The 27098-nt window shown below is 47.0% G+C and overlaps 1 protein-coding gene across 1 annotated transcript in view; it reads right to left on the reverse strand.

The window, feature by feature from the left end:
- WDR25 (WD repeat domain 25) overlaps positions 1–27098 on the reverse strand; it is a 155876-nt gene that overhangs the window by 55621 nt on the left and 73157 nt on the right. The window contains exon 3 of the mRNA XM_082852987.1: positions 3724–3871. Coding sequence (XP_082709113.1) covers positions 3724–3871 — 148 coding nt within the window. The remainder of the gene's footprint in view (positions 1–3723; positions 3872–27098) is intronic.

The raw sequence follows: 27098 nt of genomic DNA on the forward strand, positions 1-27098 counted from the left end.
CCGGCGGCACTCGGGGCCCTGGTGGAGTCGAAGACCAGCGCTCCCCGAGGCCGCCTCAGCCTAACGCACCAGAGCCGTTTCCTTAGGAAGATTACAGACTGAAATGATAGCACCAGAAATAATTAACCTGTGAGCAGATTTTATTTAAGTGTTGATTCATGGTTGTTCTCTAAGCCAACAGCCCATCAGAACTATAAATTAACGAGATAAAATGTTGCTGGCCCTCCATATTTCAGGCCAGGTATTGACGTTTTAGAATCCACAGATTTTTAACTGTATTGACTGAGGACACCAGGATAAATGGCCTTGGCGCCAAATTCCCATTAACGACAATGGGCACCGAGTGACTAATTCCCAGAGCGCTGCGGTGAGAACGCCCTGCGCTGCTTTCTCCTGGCGGGGAGTTCTAATTAGATTGAAATGGAACAGCCAAATCACCAAGGGCGGAAAGAGGCAAAGCAAGTGAAAAGGAAGATCGGACTCGGTGACAAGAAAGGACAGAAGTCAAACGAGGCCGAGAGCCAGGGGGGCTGTATACAGCCCCCGCACGCCCTGGGCCAGGTGGGGTGCCGGAATGCGGCGTGGGCGTGCGTGCAGACCCCACTCCGGCGGCCCCTGATGAACCCACCCCCGCCTGGCAAGGGCCTCCTCAGCTCTGCCTCATGTGCACGCACGCTGAGCAGCTGCTCCGAGCCAGGCCTGGCCACGTGACAGAGACACAAAGACCACCTGGATGGGCCCATCCTCAAGGAGCTCCCACACTAGCCATGGAGATGGACACAGAAACCAACAACCTCTCAGTGGCAGAGGCCCCACCCAGGGGCTGGAGGCCTTCCCCAAGGGCAAGGCCAGACCCCTGGACCCTACCCACCAAGCAACAAAGGACATCCAGCACGCTGACCACGGTAGCCCCAGCCCAGGTCCTGTACAAGTAGCTGCTGAAGGAATGAGAGGGGGCCTTCCATAGGCAAACCGGGTGGTGAGCCCATTCCCAGCAGAGGGGTGGAGGGCAAAAGTGCCCCCTCACCTCCCCGGGGGGACGGCAAAGCCCAGGGCAGGGCCATGCTTTCCCTGTCCCACCCAACACACCACAGCTAGAGGAGCAGCTGGGACCGGGCCAGACAATGTTCCCTCCGGCGAGTTCTACCACCAGCTGGGCAGGGCTGCCACATCCCCTCCTGAAGCTCCCCACCCAGCCTCGGGTCACCCCCAGCCCGCTACAGCCACCAGGGAGGCCTGCCCAGGGTGCACATGGAGCCATGATTCTCTCCTGCTCCAAACTCAGCAATGGCCCCCTACTGCCACCTGCTGCGGCAGTGCCTAACTGGCCAGGTGAGAGGACTCTCTTCGAACGTCTGAAAATGTCAGAGCCCCCCCCACTCACTCACACACACACACACACACACACACACACACACATACACACACACATACACACACACACAATGGCAATGTCTGCTTAACATCTGTTGATTGAGAAGATAGATCATGACAAAGGGCCGCTAGGAATCCATTAATGTTATCAAATGAACTTGTATTTGATTAACACGACAGCATCACCAGCACATGAGAAGCATCCCTTCTCCACTCTTGGGCAGGCAGCGCAGGTACCCATGGGTGCTCAGTGACACTGGACTGGGGAGCGGCATCTGGGGAATACACACCCCACAGGCCAGGAAGCGCATGGAGCCCGAGCTCCCCTTCCTGCACCCCCAAACTCACGTCCCCCAGCTCCCTGCACCCCACACTTCCACACACACCACGTGGTTCATGTTCCTGACCTCCGTCCTCATTCCATCTGCTGAGAACCCACTTCCCTCCCCCTCCCCAGCCCCACTCCATCCTGATTCTCTGTCCCCCAGTTCCTGCCTCAGCTTGGGTCCCACTTCCTCCAGGAAGCCTTCCTTGATCTCCCAGGCTAGATGTCCTTGCGGTTCCTATATCTCTCTCCATCACTGTACCCTGGGACTCTCTGCAATTCTGTCTCCCCCAGCGGATGTGAGCTCCTCCAGGGTGGATTCTGGGACTTATTCACCTCTGTGTCTATAATACCGAGCACGGCTTATTGGACACACAGGTAACAAAGTATAACAGTCAGGCAGCCGGCTTCGGAGCCTGGCAGACCTGTGTGCATCCTGGTTCAGCCGCTTCCTGGTTGTGCCCCGTGCCTGTGTGTGACGAGGGGATTCCGGTGGTGCCAGTCTCAAAGGGTGAATGGGCCCTCACCCCACATGTTAAGCTGCAGAGGAAGGCCTTGCACACAGTCGGTGCTCAGTGACAGTACCTATTGCTGGCACCAGCGACCCAACTGTCACCGTCACCCAGTGGCACCAAACCCCCTAAGCCTCGACTCCCTCTCAGAGGGGCTCACAGGAAGATCGTGGTCTTTGTTGCCAAAAAGAACACCGTACACTCAGCACTGTGTAGAGGGCACAGGGTTTGCAGCTGCACGGACGTGGCTCCAAACCCCCACCTGCCCAGCACCACTGGGAGGCCCAGAGCCAGTCATTCGCCCATTGGAGCCTCAGTCTAGTCGCCTGTGAATGGGGATAACAATGGCTGGCAGGATTGAAATGTGTGCAAAGCCTGTGGCACAGTACCAGCCGCCGACACAGCCAACAGCCTGGTCAACACCCCACTGACGGCACACGGGGCCCAGCCAAAGGAGCTGCATGGCCTCAAAAGGGTCGTCCCTCAGTGACCCAGCAAGAGAGGAGGACACTCCAGGTGAGCAACCAACCCGCTGCATCCAAGCTGCGGGGCGGAGCTGGGTGGCTGGACCCCGGGGTGATCATCCCCTGTTTGCCAGGCTCTGGGAGAGGCACGGACCCCAGGACCACCGCAGCTGGGCCAGGCAGGCAGGGGCTGCCTGAGGGCTCGAGGGACGCCCCAGGCACTGGTGTGAACCCAGGCCTCCCCTCCTGGTGCTGGCAGCGATGCCCAGCAGAAAAGTGACCCAGGAGGAACCCAGGGAGGAAAAGGCAACGTGGGCGCTGAGGGCAGCCGGCCCGGGGGTCAGGGGCAAGGCTGGAACCCAGGTCTGCGCTCGCTGGCTCTGTCCTCGCCCGAAGCACAGACAGGCCCCCGCTCCGGGGCTGTGGCGGGATTCGTGCTCGACGCGCCGGCTGCATCGGAATGCCGGGGAATGGAAAGTTCCTCCCACTGACTCCTCTCTCCTCCTCGCGCTGCTTGTCAAGGGCCCCCTTAGGATTTAGCCAGCGCGAATCCATCTCGCCCAAATGCCTTTTCAGTGTGGGCATGAAAGCAGAGCTCATTTGCTGGCTTTCCGTATGAGCTGGAATCATTCCTTACAGCCTTTCAGCGACAGTGAATTGACAGGAATTCTAAACTGATTCCAACCAAAGGACGCTGTGATAAAGCTAACTCTATCTCAGTACAAATTGCATGTCAGAAGTTGATTAAAAAGCCACCTCTATCCAGCTCCACAGGTTGGGGCTGGGACAACCTTGGGACTCTGTCCTCCGGGCAGGTTGGCAGAGGTCCACTGTGAAGCCTACGGGCCAGTCTCGGTTTCAGGCAAGCAGCCTGGAGACACGCTTGCCGAGTGTGAGTCTCCCCTCGTCCCGTCTGCCCCTGCCCTGAAACCGTCTGCAGCTGGCGGCTGCAGAATCCCCCTCCCAGAAACCTCCCCAGTGAGAAAGCTGACTCGGCTGCCAACTCGGAGGAGGGGGCGCCTCGGGGTAATGAAACAGAGAAACACACCTGTTTCGAGGTCTGTTAGGTGCAGGGCGGAGTCGAAGCCACCACTGAGGATGCGCTGGCCACAGGGGGACCACCGGGCGTCCCGCACTGCCTCACTGTGCAGGGAGTAGGTCTGCAAGCAGCTTCCCGAGTCCACGGCGTTCCACACCTACGAGGCAAACACAGCGCCAGATGTCACAAGCGGGGGCCTGATCCTGGGGGCTCAGCTCAGCCCCTGTGCACGGGGAAAAGGCTCTCACAGTGGAACTGGATTCCCAATATTTTACCATCAAAGCAACATCTAGATGTTAAACTTCTCTTCGTGGAAATGTAATAAGGCCTTGGGACTGGCAAGTCGAGGGGGAGACTTTCACAAAATTTTTTCTGGGGGTTAAGGGAGCTCACAAGGAAACAGCATGTCCTGTGTTCTGCCGCTCACCTGCCCAGCCCTTCACACCTGATTCACACCTGCTCACCACCAAAAAGTTCCAGCCCAGCCTCACCTGCACCTCTGACATGTGTCCTCCGAGACAGGACTTTCTGAGACCTGTAGTGGATGCCGCACCAGGCCAGGCTACCTGCACGGGTCCCGCTTTAAGACTAAGATCCAAAATAGAGTCTGCCACACCTGTGTTTGCAACCAGGCAGAGCAGATCTCTGCCCGAGGGGCAAGCTGGCCTTTTTTCTGGGAGAGGAAGTACTGCCCCTCACTCCCCCCTGCTTTCCCTGGGGAGCGAGGCTTGTGGCAGAAAGCCCTATGTACACTTAATGACCTCTGAAATGTGTTTTTAGGCCCTCAAGTATAGAACTGTACATTCCAAGGGCCAGGACCACTTGTGCATGAAAGGGCTGCGTTCGGCTTCCCACCGGCTCTCCCAGGAAACTCTGCCGACCACCACACACCCCAGGGAAAGGCCGGCAGGCGAGGAGCCCAACCAGGCTGGCCCAGGGCCTGGCACACGGAGGTGCTCAGCAGTGCTACTGTCCTCCCTTGGTGTCACTGCAGGAAGAAAGGGATGCTCTCACCTGCCATCCAAGGTGGGCCAGAGGACTGAACACAGAAGCAGGAAGGCACCTACAGGGCCTCCTGTGTGATGCTCCGGCTTGCCAGCCTTGTGACTTGGCTGAAGCTGGGCCTCTTCAGGCCTCAGTCTCCTCGTCCATATAATGGGCATAAGAAGAGCCCCGTCCCAAGGGCAGTGGCGAGGAATGAGCGAGGGCTGGGCACACCGCACCGTAGCTGGAGCACAGCAGGAGCCACGGCGCCGGAGCCTGTGCTTCTTGAGGCAGGTAGTGCATGCGGTTCTTAACAGCAGGATTCCCTGACCCTCTCTTATCTCCTTAATAAGAGTAAACCCAAAGCGTGCCCACACAGATCCACAAACTGGATGTGAGAGATAACCTCCCCTTTCAAGATGAGAAAATTCACCCCGCCACATCCTGAAGGTTCTCAAAATGCATAGGATGAGAGCTCTGAAAGCGTAGTTCCCGGGCATACGGAAATGTCTAAGATTAAGAAAACAAGAGGTCAAGGGTAGCCTTGAAAGAATGGTAAGACAGCTCAGTTCCTTTCTTCCTAATTAGGGGTCAACAGCTGGGGTTTCAGACTGAAAAGCAAAAAGTAGCAACATTTACATTTAGAAATACGAACAGAGATAACAGAGGAAAGAGCCAGAAGGCTTCAAAGTGAAGTGAGAATTCATGGCAGAAACGCAGAGCACAGGGAACTGCTGTTTTCTCAAAACTACGTGCAAGTATGACTTGAAAGGAAAAAATAAAGTGAAATGAGTGAACTAGATCTACAGGGTTAACTTGGCTAAACAGTGAAAAGATAATATTGAATACATAAGACAACTGCATATATGCAGTATGATGCCATCTAAGTTTTAAAAACACATGGAACACCACCTCACACCCAGCAGAATGGCTTCTATCAAAAAAAAAAAAAAAAAACAGAAGAAGATATGTGTTGGCGAGGAGGTGGAAAATCAGAACCTTCGTACATTGTTAGTGGGGAGGCAAAATGGTCCAGCCACTGGAGAAAACAGCAGAGCAGAACCTCAAAACATTAAGCATAGACTCACAGCACGACCCAGCAATTCCACTTGTGTGTATGCGCTCAAAAAATTAAAACCAGGGTCTCAAAGAGATATCTGTATCCCAATGTTCAAGCTGCATTAGTCACAACAGTGAAAATGTGGAAGCAACCCAAGTGTCCACTGATGGACAGATGGATAAACAAAATGTGATATATATATACATATATATATATACACACAATGGAATATTACTGTCTTAAGAAGAAATGAAATTCTGACACAACCCACCACATGGATAAACCTTGAAGACAACACGCTAAGTGAAATAAGTCACTCACAAAAAGACAGAAAGTATAATTCCACATATGTGGGGTCCCTAGAGTAGTCAAAATCATAGACGTAGAAAGTAGAACGGCGGTTACCAAGGGCTGCGGGGAGGGGGAAATGGAGACTTTTTAATGGGGACAGAGTTTCAGTTTTGCAAGATGAAGAGTTCTGCAGATGGATGGTGATGACGGCTGCACAACAATGTGAATGAATGTACTTAATGCCGCTGAACCTACACTTAAAAATGGCTACGCTGGTAAACCTTATGTGTATTTCACCACAATTTTAAAAACACACATGAAGCAAAACTCTATCATGTTTCTTTGTGTACTTGTAGTCAGACTATAAAAAATATGCTTGGAGAGGGGAGAGGGAGAGGGGGCAGGGTTGGGGGATGGGAGCTGTGAACACTACACTGTATTTCCCCTAAAGAGAGGCAAAGAGAGCGTGAGAGGGCTTCCCTGGTGGCACAGTGGTTGGGAGTCCGCCTGCCGATGCAAGGGACACGGGTTCGTGCCCCGGTCCGGGAAGATCCCACATGCCGCGGAGCGGCTGGGCCCGTGAGCCATGGCCGCTGAGCCTGCACGTCCGGAGCCTGTGCTCCGCAACGGGAGAGGCCACAGCAGTGAGAGGCCCGCGTACAGAAAAAAAAAAAAAAAAAAGAGAGAGCGTGAGAAAATGAATGTGCTCCAAAGCAAATATGCCCAAATGTCCCCATCTATTAAACTCATTCATTTAATCATTCATTCAGCAAACACTTCCTGGGTACCTGCTATCAGCTAGGTGTTGGGAAAGGAGGAGAAGGAGGTGGTGGGGGACGAGGAGGGGGTGGCTCATAACCCTAATCAAAGACGGAGGAAAAAAGAGACCTTAAACCCGGTGGCACCAAGGCCGAAAGCAGCAGCCAGAGAGGTCTGAGTTCCTGGCCACGGCCTCCTAAATCAGCCGCGGAGACATGTTTAAGGAAATCCATCAATCCGTAAATTATCCAGTAACTCCCCTCTGAAATGAAAAATGCATACTTGGCTCTCCTGGTTGATATATACACAACGATAGCATCAGAATCAATGCACCCCAGTCAGCTACTTCTCAAAGTACCCATGGTGAGGAAGAGAAGAATCTTTGCTAATCGCTCTCCCTAATTGAATTTAATGTTTGCTGTCAGGTTTTAAAGATTAATTCCCAAACACTGCGCAGCCTGAAGTGTGTACCTTTTTTCAATTAAGTAATTAGAGAGCCCAATCTGCCTTCATGGAATTAAGGAGTTAAGTCTTCTGTCACATGTGCTAAGATGACTTGCTGTATTAACTGGAGACATTCTACGTGTCCAACGAAAAGTCAGGTTTAGAAAGAACATGACAAGTGAAATGTGGTGCAGGTGCACGTTCACCGCAGTTTCCGTGTTCTGCTTACTGAGACATGGCCCCACCAGGAGTTCCTAACAGTCTCTCAAGACCTATAGCTTTAGCCACGGGTCACCTTCTCTCTGCCTACCTGCCTGACTTTTGTTTTTTATTGGGTTGGCCAAAAGGTTTGTTCAGTTTTTTCCATAAGATGGCTGTAGTAGCACTTAGTTGTTTTTAACTTCATTCAAAACGATTTTGTTAGATTGTATGTGACAGCTGTCATATCAGCATGCATTTAAAAAAAAGACTTACCGACACATGCACCCCAATGTTCACTGCAGCACTATTTACAATAGCCAGGTCATGAAGCAACCTAAATGCCCATTGACAGACGAATGGATAAAGAAGATGTGGTACAATGGAATATTATTCAGCCATAAAAAGGAATGAAATTGGGACATTTGTAGAGACGTGGATGGACCTAGAGACTGTCATACAGAGTGAAGTAAGTCAGAAAGAGAAAAACAAATATTGTCTATTAACACATATATGTGGAATCTAGAAAAACGGTACAGATGAACCGGTCTGCAAGGCAGAAACAGAGACACAGACATAGAGAACAAATGTATGGACACCAAGGAGGGAAAGGGGGGGTGGGATGAACTGGGAGATTGGGATTGACATATATACACTAATATGTATACAACAGATAACTGATGAGAACCTGCTGTATAGCACAGGGAACTCTACTTCACTTCGCTGTACGGTAGAAACTAACACAACATTGTAAAACAGCTATACCCCAATAAAAATAAATAAATACATCAAAACTGGTGAATTTGTGTGTTGCCATTTTAATACTGAAGATAGAAGAAAGAAAGCAACATTTTCGGCATACTATGCTTTATTATTTTAAGAAAGGTAAAAATGCAACTGAAACACTAAAAAAGATTTTTGCGGTGTATGGAGATGATGCTCTGACTGATCGAACGTGTCAAAAGTGGTTTGCAAAGTTTCATGCTGGAGATTTCTCGCAGGACGATGCTCCATGGTCAGGTAGACCAGTTGATACCAATCAAATCGACACATTAATTGAGAACCACGCAGGAGATAGCTGACATACTCAAAATATCCAACTCATGCGTTGACAATCATTCGTACCAGCTTGGTTACGTTCATCACTTTAACGTTTGGGTTCCACCTAAGTTAAGTGAAAAAAACCTTCTTGACTGCATTTCCACATGTGAGTCTCTACTTAAACATAACGAAAATGTTCCGTTTTTAAAACAAATTGTGATGGGCGATGAAAAGTGGATACTGTACAATGATGTGGAACAGAAGAGATGGTGGGGCAAGTGAAATGAACCACCACCAACCACACCAAAGGCCAGTCTTCATCCAAAGAAGGCGATGTTGTGTATATGGTGGGGTTAGAAGGGAGCCCTCTATTACGAGCTCCTTCCAGAAAACCAAACGATTAATTCCAACAAGTGCTGCTCCCAGTTAGACCAACTGAAAGCAGCACTTGACGAAAAGCATCCAGAATTAGTCAACAGAAAACGCATAATCTTCCATCAGGATAACGCAAGACCACATGTTTTTTGATGACCAGGCAAAAACTGTTACCGCTTGGCTGGGAAGTTCTGATTCATCCGCCGTACTCACCAGATATTGCACCTTTGGATTTCCATTTATTTCAGTCTTTACAAAATTCTCTTAAGGGAAAAAATGTCAATTCCCTAGAAGACTGTAAAAGGCACCTGGAACAGTTCTTTGCTCAAAAAGATAAAAAGTTTTGGGAAGATGGAATTATGAAGTTGCCTAAAAAATGGCAGAAGGTAGTGGAACAAAAGGGTGAATATGTTGCTCAATAAAGTCCTTGGTGAAAATGAAAAATGTGTCTTTTATTTTTTCTTAAAAACCGAAGGCACTTTTTGGCCAACCCAATACTATAAAACAAATACAATCTCTGTAAAAAATACTCAAATTATACAAAAGTGCAAAAAGTAAAACCCCATAGGAATCAACAACAGGATGGCTGTTTCTCTGATTACACTGTAAATAAGTGTTCTGCAAAAAATTTTTCAAAACAAACAAACAAAAAAAAACAGAAAAACACAAAGAAGAAAATAAGAGGCGGCTATCATCCCACTACCTGGAGATAATAGCTGTCAGACTTCTGGGTGAATCTTTGCCTCCCGTTTGGCCCTGTCCTGCCAGCTCCTGCCTCACAGACCCTCCTAGTTCAGTCCCAGATCATGGACTCCTGTTTATCCTCGACAGTCTCTGCTGTCCCAGGATATCATTCTAGAGACCGCTGTCAGGCTTGCACAGCTTAGCACAAGCCGGTGCAGCCAGTGCCCAAGCCTTCATCAGGCCATTTACCTGCAAAAGTTTTGGGAATCCTTCAGGGTGTGTGTGTATTCAAGGGCTGGAATTGCGTTGAATCCACAGACCAATTTGGGGAGATGTCCTAACAATATTGAGTTTTCTGATGCATGAACAGGATATATCTCTCTTTTTATCAATATTTAGGTCTTTAATTTCTCTAAGCAATGGTTTATAGTTTTTTGATGAAAAAATCTTGCACAACTTTTGTCAAATGTATCCCTATTTTTTTCATGTTGTGATGATATTGTAAATAGTATTTAAAAATTTTTAATTTCAGGTTCTTTTCTAATGTAGAAATACAATTAATTTTCTATATTGACCTTGAATTCGGCAAACTTGCTAAACTATTAGTTCTAAAGGGTTTTTTTTTTTGTAGATTCAGAAGAGTTTTCTACATAGACAATCACATATGTGAACAAAAACAAGTTCACTTCCTCCTTTCCAATCCAGATACCTTTTATTTCTTTTTCTTGCCTTATTGTACAGGCTATAATCCCCAGAACAATGCTGAATAGACACAGTGTGAGTGAACACCCCTGCCTTGTTCCTGACCTCATGGGGAAAGCAGTCAGTCTTTTACACAGTTAAGTAAGATGCTAGAGGTTATGTTTTCATAAATGCTCCTTAACAGTTTGAGAAAATTGTCTTCTATTTCCAGTTTGCTGAAAGTTTTTATCAGGAATGAAAGCTGGATATTGTCAAAAGCTCTTTCTATATCTCTTGAGATGATCATCATATGGTTCTTCTTTTATAGTTCATCAATAGGCTGTATTATATTAATTGATTTTCAAATATTAAGCTAAACTTGAATTCCTGGGACAGATCCTACTTAGTCATGACATATAAATAAATAAATAAATAAATAAATAAATGTTGGATTGATTTGCTAAATCTTATTTCTTCTCTTGGTTTGGTACCACAGTAATGGTGGCCTCACAGAACAAGTTGGGAAGTGCTTCCTCCTCTTTGATTTTCTGGAGGAGTTTGAAAAGAATTGTGTATTAATTTTCTAGGGCTGCCATAACAAAATACCACAAACTGGCTGGTTTAAACACTAGATATGTATTGTCTCGTGGTTCTGGAAGTCAAAAGTCAGAAATCAAGGCAGGATTGGTTCCTTCTGAGGGCTGTGAGGGAAGGATCTGTTCCAGACCTCTCTTCTTGACTTGTAGATGGCTGTCTTCACGCTCACATGGTGTTCTCCTTCTATGCCTGTCTGTCTTCATATATCCCCTTTTTATGAAAACATAGGGACTTCCCTGGTGGTGCAGTGGTTAAGAATCCACCTGTCAATGCAGGGGAAACGGGTTCAAGCCCTGGTCCGGGAAGATCCCGCATGCCAGAGAGCAGCTAAGCCCATGCGTCACAACTGCTGAGCATGCATTATAGAGCCCAAGAGCCACAACTACTGAAGCCCGCATACCTGGAGCTTGTGCTCTGCAAGAGGAGAAGCCACTGCAATGAGAAGCCTACTCACCACAACGAAGAGTGGTGAGCAGTCTTCTGCTCACCTGCTCACCACAACTAGAGAAAACCCACACACAGCAACGAAGACCCAACGCAGCCAAAAATAAATAAATAAATAAATAAATTTTTAAAAAACAAAAGAAAATGAAAGTCATACTGGATTAGGGTCCATCCTAAAGACTTCATTTTAACTTGAATATCTCTATAAAGATCCCATCTCCAGGGCTTCCCTAGTGGCACAGTGGTTGAGAGTCCGCCTGCTGATGCAGGGGACATGGGTTCGTGCCCCGGTCCGGGAAGATCCCACGTGCCGCAGAGCAGCTGGGCCTGTGAGCCATGGCCGCTGAGCCTGTGCATCTGGAGCCTGTGCTCTGCAGCGGGAGAGGCCGCAGAGGTGAGAGGCCCGCGTACCGCAAAAAAAAAAAAAAAAAAAGATCCCATCTCCAAATAAAGACATATTCGGAGGCACTGGGGGTTAGGACTTAGAAATACAAATTTTGAGAGAGACACAATTGAACCCATAACAAATTGGTCCTATTTCTTACTTAAATGTTCGGTAAAATTCACTAGTGAAGTTTTGGGGCATGGAGTTTTCTTTATGGGAAGGCTTTTAACTATGAATCAATTTCTTTAATAGAGACAAGGCTTTGGAGTTATCTAATTTTGTCAGTGAGCTTTTATTGCTTGAGTCTCTCAAGGGATTTATCCAGGTCATCTGAGTTGTAGAATTCATTGACAGAAAGTTGATCATAATATTACCTTAGTACTCTCTTAATATCTTTAGAATTTGTAATTAAGTCACTTCTCTTATTCCTAATATTGGTAACTTGTATGTTTTCTCTTTATTCCTGATGAGTGGCTAAAGGTTTATCGCTTTCACTGATCTCAAAGAACCAGCTTTTGGCACCACTGACTTTTCTCTACTGTTTATCTGTTTTCTCTTTCAATTATTTCTGCTTTTTCTTTATCTCCTCTCTTTTGCTTACTTTGGGTTGTATTTGCTTTTCTTTCTTTTGTATGTAAAGTGGACGCTAAGATCATTGATCTGAAATTTTCTTCTTTAATATAGGCATTAATGCTATAAATTACCATCTGAGAACTACTCTAGCTACATTCCACAAAATTTTATATGTTGTGTTTTCATTTGCATTTGGTTCAAAATACTTTCAAATATCCCTATCAGTTTCTCCCTGAACCCAGAGGTTAATTACAAGTGTGCTGTCTAGTTTCCAAATATTTGGGATATGTGTTATTGATTTTTAATTTAATCTTATCACCATTAGAGAATATACTTTGAATAATTTCAATCCTTTTAAATTTACTGAGCCTTGTTTTATGGCCTAGAATATGGTCTATCTTGGTAAACATTCCATGTACACTTGAAAAGAATGTGTGTTCTGCTGTTGTTACATGGAGTGTTCTATCAATGCCAATTAGGCCAAGTTGGTGATAGTGTTGTTCAAGTCTTCTATACCTTTACTGATTTTCTGTCTACTTGATCTATTGATTATTGAAAAAATGGTGTTGAAAGCTCCAACTATAATTGTATATATGATTACTTCTCCATGCAGGTCTATCAGCTTTGCCTCATGTATTTTAAAGCTCTCTTATTAGATGTATACATATTTATGCCCTTAATGTTTATGTGCCCAAAGTTAAGTATCTAGTGTTATGTCCTTTGATGAATTGACCCCTTTCTCATTATAAGATGTCTCTCTTTATCCCTGCTAATATTCTTTGCTCTGAAATCTACTTTGTCTAATATTAATATGGCCACTCTTTTTTTTAATTACTATTAGTATGGTATATCTTCTTCCATCCTTTTACATTTAACCTTTGGTGTCTTTTCATTTAAGGTTTCTTGTGGGTATTGTATAATTGGGTCTTGCCTTTTTATCCAACCTAACAAACTTTGTCTTTTTTTTTTTAATTTATTTATTTTGGCTGTGTTGGGTCTTCGTTGCTGCACACAGGCTTTTCTCTAGTTGTGGCGAGGAGGGGCTACTCTTCTTTGCAGTGCACAGGCTTCTCGTTGCGGTGGCTTCTCTTGTTGCGGAGCATGGGCTCTAGGCACGTGGGCTTCAGTAGTTGTGGTGTGCAGGCTTCAGTAGTTGTGGCTCGCGGGCTTTAGAGAGCAGGTTCAGTAGTTGTGGCACAGGCTTCCCAGACCAGCGATCAAACCCATGTCCCCTGCATTGGCAGGTGGATTCTTAACCACTGCACCACCAGGGAAGTCCCCAAACTTTGTCTTTTAAATGGGTATTTAGGCCATTTTATCCACTACTGATATGGTTTGGGCTTAAATTTGCTATTTGTTTTCCATTTATCTCGATTGTTCCCTCTTTCCTAATTTTTTTTTGGCCTTCTTTTGGATTGAGTATCTTTTGTTACTTCATTTTATCTCCCATTGTTAGATTACTAACCATAAATCCTGGTTTTGTTTTATTACTATTTGCTTTAAGACTTACAGCATACATTTGTAATTTATCACAGTCTACCTTCAAGTAATATTAGCACTTGCCTTAAGAATCATAAGAATCATAAGAACAATATACACCATTCCTCCTATCTCAGCTTTTATGCATGTTATCATATATTTTACACCTACATATGTTATAAACTGCACAAAACATTGTTATTATTTTTACTTTAAACATAAATCATCATTTAAAGTGATTTTTTAATAAAAAGAAAAATATTTACATTTACCCACATATTCACCATTTCTGGTGCTCATCATTCCTCTGTGAAGATGTAATTTCTATCTGGCATCACTTTATTTCTGTTTCAAGAACTTTAACGTTTCCTTTAGTGCAGGTCTGCTGAAAATGAATTGCTTCAACTTTTAAATGTCTGAAACAGTATTTTGCCTTTGTTTTATAAATTTATTTACTTATTTAGTTTTGGCCGCGTTGGCTCTTCGTTGCTGCGCGCGGGCTTTCTCTAGTTGCGTTGAGCGGGGGCTGCTCTTTGTTGCGGAGCACGAGCTCCAGGCGCGCGGGCCTCAGTAGTTGTGGCTCGCGGGCTCTAGAGCTCAGGCTCAGTAGTTGTGGCGCACGGGCTTAGTCGCTCCGCGGCATGCGGGATCCTCCCGGACCAAGGCTCGAACCCATGTCCTCCACGTTGGCAGGCGGACTCTTAACCACTGCGCCACCAGGGAAGCCCACCTTTGTTTTAAAAAGATGTTTTGCTGGGTTTTGAATTTTGGGTTAACAGTGGTCTGTTTGTTTTCTCTTGGTACTTTAAGTATGCTATTCCACTGGCATCATTTCCAATAAGAGGTCTGTTGCCATTCTTATCTTTGTTCCTCTGTATGTAACTTGTCTTTTTCTCCCTCTCTGGCTGCATTTAAGATTTTTATCTTTATCATTGATTATAAGAAATTCCATTATGATGTACCTTGGTAAACTTTTTCCTCATGTTTCTTGTGCTTGGGGTTCATTGAGGTTCTTGGATATATGGGTTTCTAATTTTCATCAAATTTGGAAAACTTTCAGCCATTCTTTCTTTTATTTAAAATTTTTTTCTTTCTATTTATTTATTTATTTTTAATTTTTGTCTGTGATGGGTCTTCGTTGCTGCATGCAGGCTTTCTCTAGTTGCTGTGAGCAGAGGCTACTCTTTGTTGCGGTATGTGGGCTTCTCATTGCAGCGGCTTCTCTTGTTGTGGAGCACGGACTCTCGGCGTGCGGGCTCAGTAGTTGTGGCTTGTGGGCTCTAGAGCGCAGGCTCAGTAGTTGTGGTGCACAGGCTTAGTTGCTCCATGGCATGTGGGATCTTCCTGGAACAGGGCTTGAACCCGTGTCCCCTGCATTGGCAGTTGGATTCTTAACCACTGCGCTACCAGGGAAGCCCTCAGCCTTTATTTCTTTAAATAATTTTTTCTGTTCTCTCTTCCTCTGAAGACTCCAATTTCATGTATATTGGGTAAGCTTGAAGTTATCTCACAGTTCACTGATGCTCTGTTTATTTTTTTTCCCAAGCTTTTTACTCTCTGTGCTGCATTTTAGATAGTTTCTATAACTATGTCTTCAAATTTGCTAACCTTGGGGCTTCCCTGGTGGCGCAGTGGTTGAGAGTCCGCCTGCCGATGCAGGGGACACGGGTTCGTGCCCCGGTCCGGGAAGATCCCACATGCCACAGAGCAGCTAGGACCGTGAGCCATGGCCTCGGAGCCTGCGCGTCCGGAGCCTGTGCTCCACAATGGGAGAGGCCACAGCAGTGAGAGGCCCGCGTACCGAAAAAAAAAAAAAAAAAAAAATTTGCTAACCCTTTCTTTTACAGTTTATGATCCGCAATTAATTCCATCTAGTGTAGTTTTCATCCAAAACATTTTTTTTTACCTCTAGAGTTCGATTTGGACCTTTCTTCTGTCTTCCATGTCTCTCCTTATTGTGTTCATACTTTTCTCCACCTCTTTGCATATATAAGGCATATTTATAACAGCTGGTATAACGTTATTTACTAATTGTATCATCTTGCCATTTCTAGGTATGTTTCTATTTATTGATTTTTCTTCTCATCATGGTTCAGATTTTTCTTCTTCTTTCACATGCCTTTGTAATCTTTGTTTGGAAGCAAGACACAGTGAATTTTACTTTAGTAGATTTTTTTAAAATTTTTGTATTCCTATAATAGTCTTGAGGTTTGCTCTGGGACACAATTAAATTACTTGGAAACAGTTCACTTCTTGCCAGGATAGTCTCTAAGCTTTGATAGGAGGAAAAAGAGCAGCATTTATCTAGGGCTGTTTTACTCCATTCCTGAGGCAATACCCTTGTGAATTACAAGGATTTCCCACTCTGGCTTATGGGAATATGACGTATTCTTGGTCCTGTGAGCTCTGGGGATTGTTCATCCTGTTCCTTTCAAGTGGCTCTTTCCCCACCTTGGGGAGTTTCCTCCTACACGTGTGCTGATCAGTATTTCACTGAAGACTTTGAGGGAACCTCCTGTAGGCTCTGGAGCTCTCTCTCTCTCTCTGGGCAGCTCTCTAGTCTCTGGTTCTCTATTCTGAGAACCAGAACTCTAGAGAGAACTCTGAGAACTCTAGCTGCCTTGCCCTTCCTGGATTCCAGGAAGATCACTGGGACCCATCTGGGTTTCTTCTCCCTGTGCTATAGTCCAGAAACTCTCATCGGGCTGTAAGCTGCAACAATCTCAGGGCTCATCCCATTTTGTTTCCCCTCTCTCAGGGATCACTGTCTACACTACCTGGTGTTCAGTGCCTGAAAACTGCTGTTCCTTATATTTTACCTGTTTCTTTTAATTATTTAAGATTGAAGCATGAATCTGGTCCCTATTACTCCATCTTAGCTGAAAGCATAAATCCCCATAAGTTATTTAGAAGTATGTGATTTAACCGTCAAATGTTTATGGAGTTTTTCTTATTTTTCAGTATCTTATTATTATTTATTATTAATTTAATTCCACTGTGATCAAAGACTAGGCTTTCTATTGTTTAAACCCTCTTTTAATATTCATTTATTTACATTTATTTAGGCTGTGCCGGGTCTTAGTTGTGGCACACAGGATTTTCACTGCAGCATGTTTTAGTTGCAGCATGCAGACTCTTAGTTGCAGCATGCATGTGGGATCTAGTTCCCCGACCAGGGATTGAACCCGGGTCCCCTGCATTTGGAGCATGGATTCTTACCCACTGGACCACCAGGGAAGTCTCTAAGCTTTTTTAAATGTATTGATATTTGCTTTATGTCCTAGCACATGGCCTACCTTAGAGAAGTACTATTTGAATTTGAAAAGCATCTGTACCCAGCATTGTTATGTATAGTGTTCCAAAAATGTCTGTTTAGTTAAGGTAGTTGATAATGTTATACAGATCTTCCATCTTTATTGATGTGTACAGCTGTTCTATCAACTACTTAGAGAAGAGTGTTAATATCTCCAATTATGACTATGGATTTGTTTATTCTCCCTTTAATTCTATGAAAACTTTTTCATGTATTTTGAAGCTCTGTTTTTAGGTACACAGATTGTTACATCTTCCTGATGAATTAATCATTTTATCACTATGAAAAGTCCCTCTTATCTCTGGTAATACCCTTTGTCTTGAAGTCTATTTTATTGGTTAGTATTATAATACTTCCAGTCTCCTTACGCTTACTATTTGGATGATATCCCTTTATTCCACCTATTTACTTTTAGCTTATTTGTTTCTTTTTTCCTTGAAGTGCACCTCTTGTCAACAGCATATAATTTAGTTTTGCTTTTGTATCCATTCTGACAATCTCTTTTTTTTTTTTTTGTGTGTGTGTGTGTGTGGCCTCTCCCGTTGCAGAGCACAGGCTCCAGACGCGCAGACTTAGCGGCCATGGCTCACGGGCCCAGTCGCTCCGCGGCATGTGGGATCTTCCCGGACCAGGGCACGAACCCGTGTCCCCTGCATCGGCAGGCGGACTCTCAACCACTGCGCCACCAGGGAAGCCCTGACAATCTCTTTTGATTGTAGTGTTTAGTCCATGTACATTTAATGTAATTGTTGATATGAGCAGATTTACATCTACCATTTTGCTATTAGTTTTCTGTTTTACCTCTGTTTTATTCCTCCTTTCCCCCTTTACTGCCTTCTTTTGAAATACCTATTTTTAGAATTCCATTTTATCTATTGGCTTCTTAGCTATGCCTCTTAACCTTTTTCAAGTGGTTGCTCTAGGGATTATAATATACATGCTTAATATTTTATTTTTTTCATCTTTATTGGAGTATAATTGCTTTACAATGTTGTGTTAGTTTCTGCTGTATAACAAAGTGAATCAGCTATATGTATACATATATCCCCATATCCCCTCCCTCTTGAGCCTCCCTCCCACCCTCCCTATCCCACCACTCTAGGTCATCACAAAGCACCAAGCTGACCTCCCTGTGCTATGCGGCTGCTTCCCACTACCTATTTTACATTTGGTAGTGTATATATGTCAATGCTACTCTTTCACTTCATCCCAGCTTCCTGTGCCGCCCGTGTCCTCAAGTCCATTCTCTACGTCTGAGTCTTTATTCCTACCCTGCGACTAGGCTCTTCAGTACAATTCTTTTAGATTTCATATATGTGCGTTAGCATACAGTATTTGTTTTTCTCTTTCTGACTTACTTCACTCTGTATGATAGACTCTAGGTCCATCCACCTCACTACAAATAACTCAATTTCATTCTTTCTACGGCTGAGTAACATTCCATTGTATATATGTCATGCTTAATATTTTAAAGTCTTCTTATAGTAAATTGTACCAGTTTACATAAAATATAAGAAGCTTGCAACCATAAATGTCTTCTCCAACCCCCATTCTTTACACTATAGTTGTCATATGTATTCCACCCATATATGTTATAAACCCCACAATGCAATGTGAAAATGTTTGCTTTAAATAGTCATATGTATTCTTTTAATTTAAGAGGAAAAAATAGTCTTTTATATCTTCCCACATATTTGCCATTGACAGCCACTTCAATCCTTCCTAAAGATATGAGTTCCTATCTGGTATCATATTCCTCCATCCTAAAGAACGTCCTTTAACATTTCTGTAGTGCACATCTGCTTCCAATGAATTCTCACTTACTTCTCATTCATCTGAAAATGTCTTTATTTCACCTTCATTCTTAAAGGATACAGAATCATGAGTTGAGAATTTTTATTTCTCTATCAGCACTTTAAAGATGCCATTCCAGGGGCTTCCCTGGTGGCACAGTGGTTGAGAGTCCGCCTGACGATGCGGGGGACACGGGTTCGTTCCCCGGTCCGGGAAGATCCCACATGCCGCGGAGCGGCTGGGCCCGTGAGCCATGGCCGCTGAGCCTTCGCGTCCAGAGCCTGTGCTCTGCAACGGGAGAGGCCACAGCAGTGAGAGACCCGTGTACCGCAAAAAAAAAAAAAAAAAAAAAAAAAAAAAAGTTTTCTATACCAAATGATGCAAGTTCCCTCAAGGTAAAGGTTGAGGAGAAACTTGATCAGAATCTGTAAGTACATGAGCATTTTCATTAGACAGAGAATTCCAAGAAATTATTCTCTCGTTCAATAAGGTCAGAACAAAGGGAAGGAGTTTTAAATGCCAGTAGAAGATGTAAAGGAGCAAAAAAGAGTTTTCTTTGCGTAAAAAGGATTAAGAGCAAGATGTCTGCAGAGGTTGCTGAAGAATGCGTGGAGAGTGGAGGCGGGGGTTCTAGAGGTCATCACTCCACCCTCCTCGTGGAGTGGGGAGGAGCCCTCGGGCGGCCTGCAGGGTCCCCAGCAGGTGGTGCAGCCTGTCCAGCGGTGGGGATTGCCCGACTCCAGGAGGAGCTGGAGCCCCTTCTGAGAGCACTGCAACCTTGGACATTATTCTGAGACAAAACACCACCTCACCTCACACCTCCAGGTAACAGTAACCGCGCACTCAACCGTACTACACAGAAGCCGTGTTTTAAGCACCTCACGAGAATTAACTCAATCCTTACCGCACAGTAGGAGGTGGGTATTATTATAAACATCATTTGACAGTTGAGATAACTGAAGCACAGAGAGGTTATCTGCCCCAGGTCACATGGTGAGAGGTGGAGCAGAGAATCAGACGGGGGCAGACTGGCTGGAAAGCCTTCAGGCTTAACCATCAACGCTCACCCACCTCCCACCTGCAATGTGCTCTGCGGTCCCATACACGGCTCCTAAGCCAGTTCTCTGGACTAATACAACACAAAGTCAGACTGAGCCCTCTTCCCACTGACAGCCCTTTAGGGACGGATGAATAGACAAATGGACAGATGAACAGATGTATGGACAAATGTACAGAGGAACCAAAGGATGGCTATCCTAGTTTTGAGTCCTCTATAGCTTGGACAAGCAGACCTCCCTTCTGAAATGCTACCCAATTTGTTTATTATTAAGCTGTGGAACAGAAGAATGCTAAGTATCGTGCCCTTTGGTCATGAGAAACCTCTACCACCCTAGAAGTAAATCGTTAATTCTTTAGGTTGGGTGCTATTTTTGAACAAGCCACGGCCATCTAGTTGGACACTATCGCATGGTAGACACCACCACCACCACCCTGCCATGTTCGCAAGAACAGCCTGAGATTCTCTGGCACCAGGAGGACCTGGGGTTCCAGCTCTTCTGCAAAATAAGGATGAGATAGAATCGTCAAGATGCTAAAGACCTGGGCCCCATGAGTGTCAGGTGCCTTTCCAAATTAAGATACACTTGGTCTCCGGCCTCAATATACACAGATCCTATGAGTCTAAGAACTCAAAAAAGAATGAATGGTTTTGGTGACTGAATGCTGGCTCCCAGCAGCACACCTGTCTTTTAGTCCTGCAGTGCCATGGATTCTACTGCTTGCCTGGTGTCCATGCGCCCACCTTCCTTGGAGAACCACGCATGCCCCACTCGGTTAGTGTGTTGCACGAGGCACTGGCTCAAAGCTTCTACAAAGAACACGGAACCCAGTCCTGGACAACCCGCGGCACTGGGGTACAAGCCCAGGGCTGCAGCAGGCAGTAGAGGGGAAGAGGCATTTCCTCTCTATTGGGGCTGCGAAGCAGTAGCCCTGAGGCTGAAAGGGAGCCACCACAGGAGTGGTGTGTCCCTGGGACCAGGGCACACCTAGAGACAGAGAAGGTGAGACAAAGACATGAGGACATCTGACCCCTGAGTGCAGCCACGCCTGAAGCTAAACAGCCCTCAGCATTGTCACCCTTGAACCAACAGATTCACTTTTTTGCTTTAAGCTACTAGGAATTGAGTGTTCTATCACTTGGAACCAAGAGTTCTAACACAAATCCATTGTAGAATTTTTCCAGAGGTCAATGTGAGTTTTATTGATAGTTAGCTTCTAACACCACCTTTTCTCTCTCTCTCTTGGAAAGCCCATCTAGTCTCCTCAAATTTCCCCCCTTCTCCACAGTTTCTAAGCACTACCGCAGCCCATCAACATAAGGTAGAATGCTCTAGGTCTCAGCGCTGGAGCTCACTTAAACACTGCCAGGTGCTCTTCCAGACCAGCCCACCTCAGGGGGAACAGGAAGGGCAGTTAGGGACTTTTCCAGGCTGAATGTCACATCTGCCCTTGAGCCGCAGGCCTCTCTCCTCCGTGGCGCGCCTACCCTAAAGCCAGATCACCAAAAGGGGCTTCGTACTGATCCCTACTCTTTTATGCTAAGAAGTACTCGTTCTCAAAAAATGCCCGGGAAAAGAGCAGGGTGTGACCTGGTTAGAAGGAGTCATAATATCATACTTTAACTTCTGTGCATCACTTTCCACAGTACTTTTCCAAATTACGGAACCATGTGATCCTCACATAGACCCATGCGGTCAGCACGGAAGTTACCTCCATTTTACAGATGTGCAAACAGAGGCTTTGAAAATTGGGCAACTCTCATTCATTCACTGGGTTTATTCCACAGATACTTATTTATTCAGGGTCCACTATGTGCCAAGAACACTGCTCACTGCTAGAATCTCCGGGGAACAAAACAGCTCACAAGAGTCTAATGAGAGAAAAAGATATTAAGCAAATGTGCAAACGGGTATTACAGCTGGGGACAGAGCTAAGAGCAAAGAGCTGGCCTCCAAGAGATGATAATAGCAGGTGAAGCTTAACTCTGACTGGGGAGGTGGGCGGACTGCTGAGGAAGGTGGGAGGTGGGAGGGCGGGGAGAGCCAGCCTGCAGAGAGGCCAGGGGCCCCATGTGGATGGGAGCGCAGCAGGGGCGGGCAAAACAGATCAGAGAACTTTGGAAGTGTCTCCCTCCACAAAAGATGGGGAGCTGTTGAAGGGTTAAACATAGGAGAGAAAAGCAGGAGTCAGCTTTCCTTTTGAAAGAACAGTCTGGCTGCTGCACAGGAGGCCAGAATCCTGTGGGGAGACCAGTGAAGAGGACGACCAGAGGGGAGGGAGCAGGCCGGGGCTAAGGACACACTGGACCAGGACCTGGGGGTGGATCTGACTGGCAGTGAGGTGGCAGGAGAGAAGCTGAGAAGGTGGGGTGCTGCAGGCAGAGGGGGCACCACTGGAGGAGTGGCAGGGAAGACAGACGGGGACAAGGGACAGTAGTGGCAGGGAGGTGGGACACCCGCCACCTGAGCCGCGGGAGGAGCCGGTTCGTGATCAGCGTGTCTGCTTCACCCACGGGCAGGGAGGGGCTGCGTGCAGCAGTCACTGAGTGGGGGCCCCTGAGAGCATGGCCTGACTTATTTCCAGTGGTCTCCAACTTAATCCTTGTGCAGGCCCAGGCTGGGGGGCTCTGGTGTCCTGGCTGTCACACACAGCCTCGTCCCCGGGGAGCACCTCCTGACAGCTTTTCCAGAGACCCAGCTAAGTCCCCCACCCCACCTGACGCCAGCCAGGGCAGGACCCCCCAACGGGGTGACCACTCTCAGAAAGTGAGGCCACTCAGGTCCTGCTGCCACGGCAACCGCCACAGGCCAGCGCCAGGCTGTCTCTGCTCCCCAAAGAGGCCTTCCAGGGCAGCCCTGAGGGCAGGCTCCGTCAGGCCCACACTGCCCACCAAAGCCACGGTTCTCACCAGCCCTCCGTGAGGGGGTTTGGATGGGGGTGGTCATTCTCATTATGATTTCTCACTATGCATTAAAAAACAAAACGAAACAAAAAACGCAGGCCCCTCACCCTAAAACGCATGCAGACACCCAGCAAGGAGGTACGCTCAGAGCCTTCTGGCCTTAAGGCCTTATCTGGCTGTGGGCTTCTGCTGGCCACGCTCAGGGACTCCATACGGGTTGCAAATGGACCCAGTCTAGTGGGAAAGCCTCCAGTTGACCTGAGAGCCACCCACTCACCTGCCCAGCCTCACCTCTCACCACCACCTCACCTGCGCATCGCCCTCTAGCTAGGCTTCCCAAACTCACCTTGCTCTTTGCGACCTGTGGCTTTACACATGCCCTTCCCTGTACCCGAAGCAAATTCCTCCCTCTCCACCACATTGGCCCCTACTCTTCCCTCCAGTCTCAGCTGAGATGTTCCTTCCTCCAGGAAGCCCTCCTGACTATCTGGGATATAATCCCAGTGGATGTTCCCATCGCGCTCCATGCTTTCCCTCCTGGAGGGCTGGATGCACCATGTGGCAGTGGTTGCTATCTGACCTCTTTCCTGAAGACAAATAAAGAGTGGTCATTGTGGTCGGGACAGAGTGGTCGGTGGCACTGTGCAGCTAGAGGGACTGCTTTGTTCTTCCATTTTCAGTCATTACTCCTTTCTCCCATTATTTATTTATAATGTTTTTAAGATTATGAAAGAAACACATGCACTTATATAATAACCCCCACAAGGGCTATCGTTTCTTTTTTTAACTTATTTTATTTCTTTTTTATTTTTGGCTGCGTTGGGTCTTTGATGCTGAGTGCAGGCTCTTCTCTAGTCGCAGTGAGCGGGGGCTACTCTGCGTTGCGGTGCGCGGGCTTCTCATTGCGGTGGCTTCTCTTGTTGCGGAGCACAGGCTCTAGCCATGCGGGCTTCAGTAGTTGTGGCACGTGGGCTCGGTAGTTGTGGCGCACGGGCTTAGTTGCTCTGCGGTGTGTGGGATCTTCCCGGACCAGGGCTCGAACCCGTGTCCCCTGCATTGGCAGGCGGATTCTTAACCACTGCGCCACCAGGGAAGCCCGGGGCTATCACTTCTTTAGACCCCCACCTGCCCCACACTGCCAGGTGCTGAGCCGAGTGATGGAATCTTCACAGCACCCCTCTGAGGTAGATGTAACTGGGCCATTTGATAGGTGAAGAGACTGAGGTATGAAGAGAGTTGCCCAAGGTTATACAATGTGCAAGTAACGGGCCCAGGATTCATGGCCAGTGTCCAAATCTGTGTGCTTCTCCCTGGGGTGCTCCTCGCCTGGGTGCCAGGTGTTGCCACTCTAGGCAGTGGGAAGTGGGTAAGGGACTGAAAAAGTACAGAAGGGGACACTGAATCTAATCCTTGTGCTCAGACGAAGGAGCCACTGTGACCCTGCCGGCAGCGTCCGCCCAGTATTTTTCTCTGCATGCTTGGTTTTTCCTGGGATCTCACTGAATATACAATTTGGCCTCCTGCTTTCCTCACTTAACACTTTCCAGTGTTCTTAAAAACTTCCTTTTCAAAAGAGCAGTTACTCATCAATTCCAGAAAAGCCAAGCAAGGCTATGGCAGGGGCCTTGAACTTGACCATTTCCCCCTGGTGCCGACAGCTATATGCACACAGCAAGAGGATTTAACAGCCTGGTTCAGCACGGTGGGAAGGAGTCAATTGCTTGTGCCTGGGAAATACATTACCTCAATCTCACAAATGGTCTCTGAAAATCATCAGGCCACAGAAATGCCACTCTGCAGGCCCGGCCTCTGCCGCCTCCCCGAGCCGCCCAGTGGCGCCCCACGGCGCTGCACTAGGTGTAGACAAACTCAGGGCACTCGCGCCTGGGGTGGCAGCAGGCTGAGCCCCTCGGCCCAGACCACCCCCAAATCCCTCCTGAAAGTCAAGGAGATGGTTCTGATCTGCTCAATTCACAGACAGTAAAAGAGCTGCTGACACTTGACAAGGAACAAGTCCCATCTCCCCCCGGAAAGCTCGCATGCCCACCATGCCCACCGGCAGCAGAAGTTCCTGCTCTGCGGCCGGCACTGCTGTTAACTCCCCAGAAATTATCTTTGTGATATCTCCAGGCTGGTGCCCAAAAATAAAATCATAGTACATTTATGCGTCTCAAGTCCATTTCTCAGAAACAACCCCTAAGTCTAATGGCTTCTGAAGGGGCCAGCTAAGGACTAACTAACCAGTTTCCAGTAGCTTTCGGTCAACTCAAACCTCCTCAGCGCCCAAGCTCACGCCCAGGCCTTGGGTTCTTGGGGGTTGAATATTCATTATTCCCTAACAAACTGTGCCTGGAATGCATTCGGTGGTATTATAAATGGTGTCCCCAAAATTTCTAATAGTCTTGAATTAGTCTGTATAATTACATTACTTCAATGAGCACAAAATTATGTTACCTACAAAAGTCTAACAAGTGATTCTAAAGGATTAAGAAAAGTTATATAATAGGATAATAAGTCTATAGCACTTAGGTCAATGATTTTTGTGGTCACACAGCCTGTAATTTACAGAAGCTGCTTGGCTGTGAGTTTTAACGGCCAGAAATCCCTTTACCTGAACCTGTGCTGACAGCAACAAGGATTCACACATCAGAGAACAGCAGTTCCCCCAAGAGCCAGGTGAGGTCAGCAATACCTGTAGTGATTACAGAAGGCTCATCTGGCCATCAGTCAATCTGTCTCTCCTACACTCTTGATCACAAGCTTTCAGACACGGCACGCGGCTTCCAACTTTTTTTTTGGAAGAGGAAAAGCAGGACAGCTGCTGCTTAGCTTTCGAGCTGTCCTTTGTTGAGTTAATTATTACCAGTACTGCGCTGCGTGTACCGTGTGCTGTGATTTATATATTTTTACTGATGCTGACCATCAACGTCGGCAGTGTACCTGTTGTGGCTCCACGTCATCTGTGAAGACCCCTGGGGACCCCAGGAGCAGGCGCACAAGGCCAGCCCGCTTCTGCTCTGGACTCTGATTGGGCCTCGGTCGATCCTTCCCACCCTGCCAGCCGGAAGGTGGGCCCAGGGCTGAAACACCAGGTGGTCACAGTGCTGGGGAAGCACCAGACGTAGCAGTTAACTGAAGGCTTGGGGTCACCGTGGACTGAGCCTCCTTTTCCTTGGCCGACCTAAAGTCCTTGCCCCTAAGGCTGGCATCGCCCAGGCAGCCCCATCACCAAGTCAGAAGCCCAGGGTTCTAAACTCCAAGGCGTGGTAACAGCTCCCCAGCACCACCTCCGACACTCGGGTTAGGATGGAACAGAGTGTCTTTCTACACCAGCCCTTCTCCGCCCAGATGCTCCCAGACAGCCTCCGTGCCCGCTTCTTCCCAGAGAGAAGTCAGAAGCCCAACAAGGCAACCCAAGGGCTTGAGAACGAAGGTGGAAGAAAGCTTCCTGTTAATCCAAAACTGAGAAGCCTGCCACCCAGCAGGCCTCCTTTCAGCTCTAGCGACCAGGAAGCTTCCGGCAGTTTCGGGGCCCAGGTCAGCCGGCTACAGCATGTGTTGCCGCCTCCACCCCCTCCCCCGAGCTACATGGCTTCCAGGCATTCTTTTCATCTCTACGACAGTAAGCTTTAAAATCCTCTTGCTGTGCTGTAAGTTTTTATGATAAACTAGTCTAAAACCTCTTTTGGAAGTTGTCGTGGCATAAATTATGAATAAAGACCAACAAAGCGAAAGCTCTGAGGTACAATCTTATTACCACCTTGCAGGCGTTTGGTGTCATTTTTCTTGCAGTAAACATGTAAATCTGCTGTCCAAAACAATACAAGTTGCTTTATTCTGTGTCTTACTTGCATGATTTTTAATGGCAAACAATAATAAAGTGTAACTGAATCCTCTAATCCTAAACTCATCTAGACGTCGCTGCAGAGAACGCATTAATAATAAAATCCCAAGTTCACAGGGGAACTGTAGCGCGGGGCTCTGAGAGTCCCGGGGGTTGGGAACCGTGAGAGCAAGCAGGCGGCCTGGGGGACACCGGATGAAAGCAACAAGGACATCAAGGTCCGATTCCACAGGGCACTTCAGACACCCCGAATCCTAACCCCGCTGTGCCCCTTCTATTGACGTGGCCTGAGCAGACGACCACGTCTCTGAGCTGCCATGTCCACAGCTAGAAAATGGGGCCAGGCCTACCGCTTCCCAGAGCTGCAGGGAGGCTCAGAGGGCATTACGGTAAAGTAGAAGGTACAAAGGAAGGCGCCACTAGCCGTCTGTTCTCTTTCCTGTCTTTTACCACCTGCTGCCGAAATGACCCTCTGTT

The sequence above is a fragment of the Leucopleurus acutus genome (genome assembly GCF_964270905.1).
Source record: "Leucopleurus acutus genome assembly, chromosome: 1".
NCBI classification, from domain to species: Eukaryota; Metazoa; Chordata; class Mammalia; order Artiodactyla; family Delphinidae; genus Leucopleurus; species Leucopleurus acutus.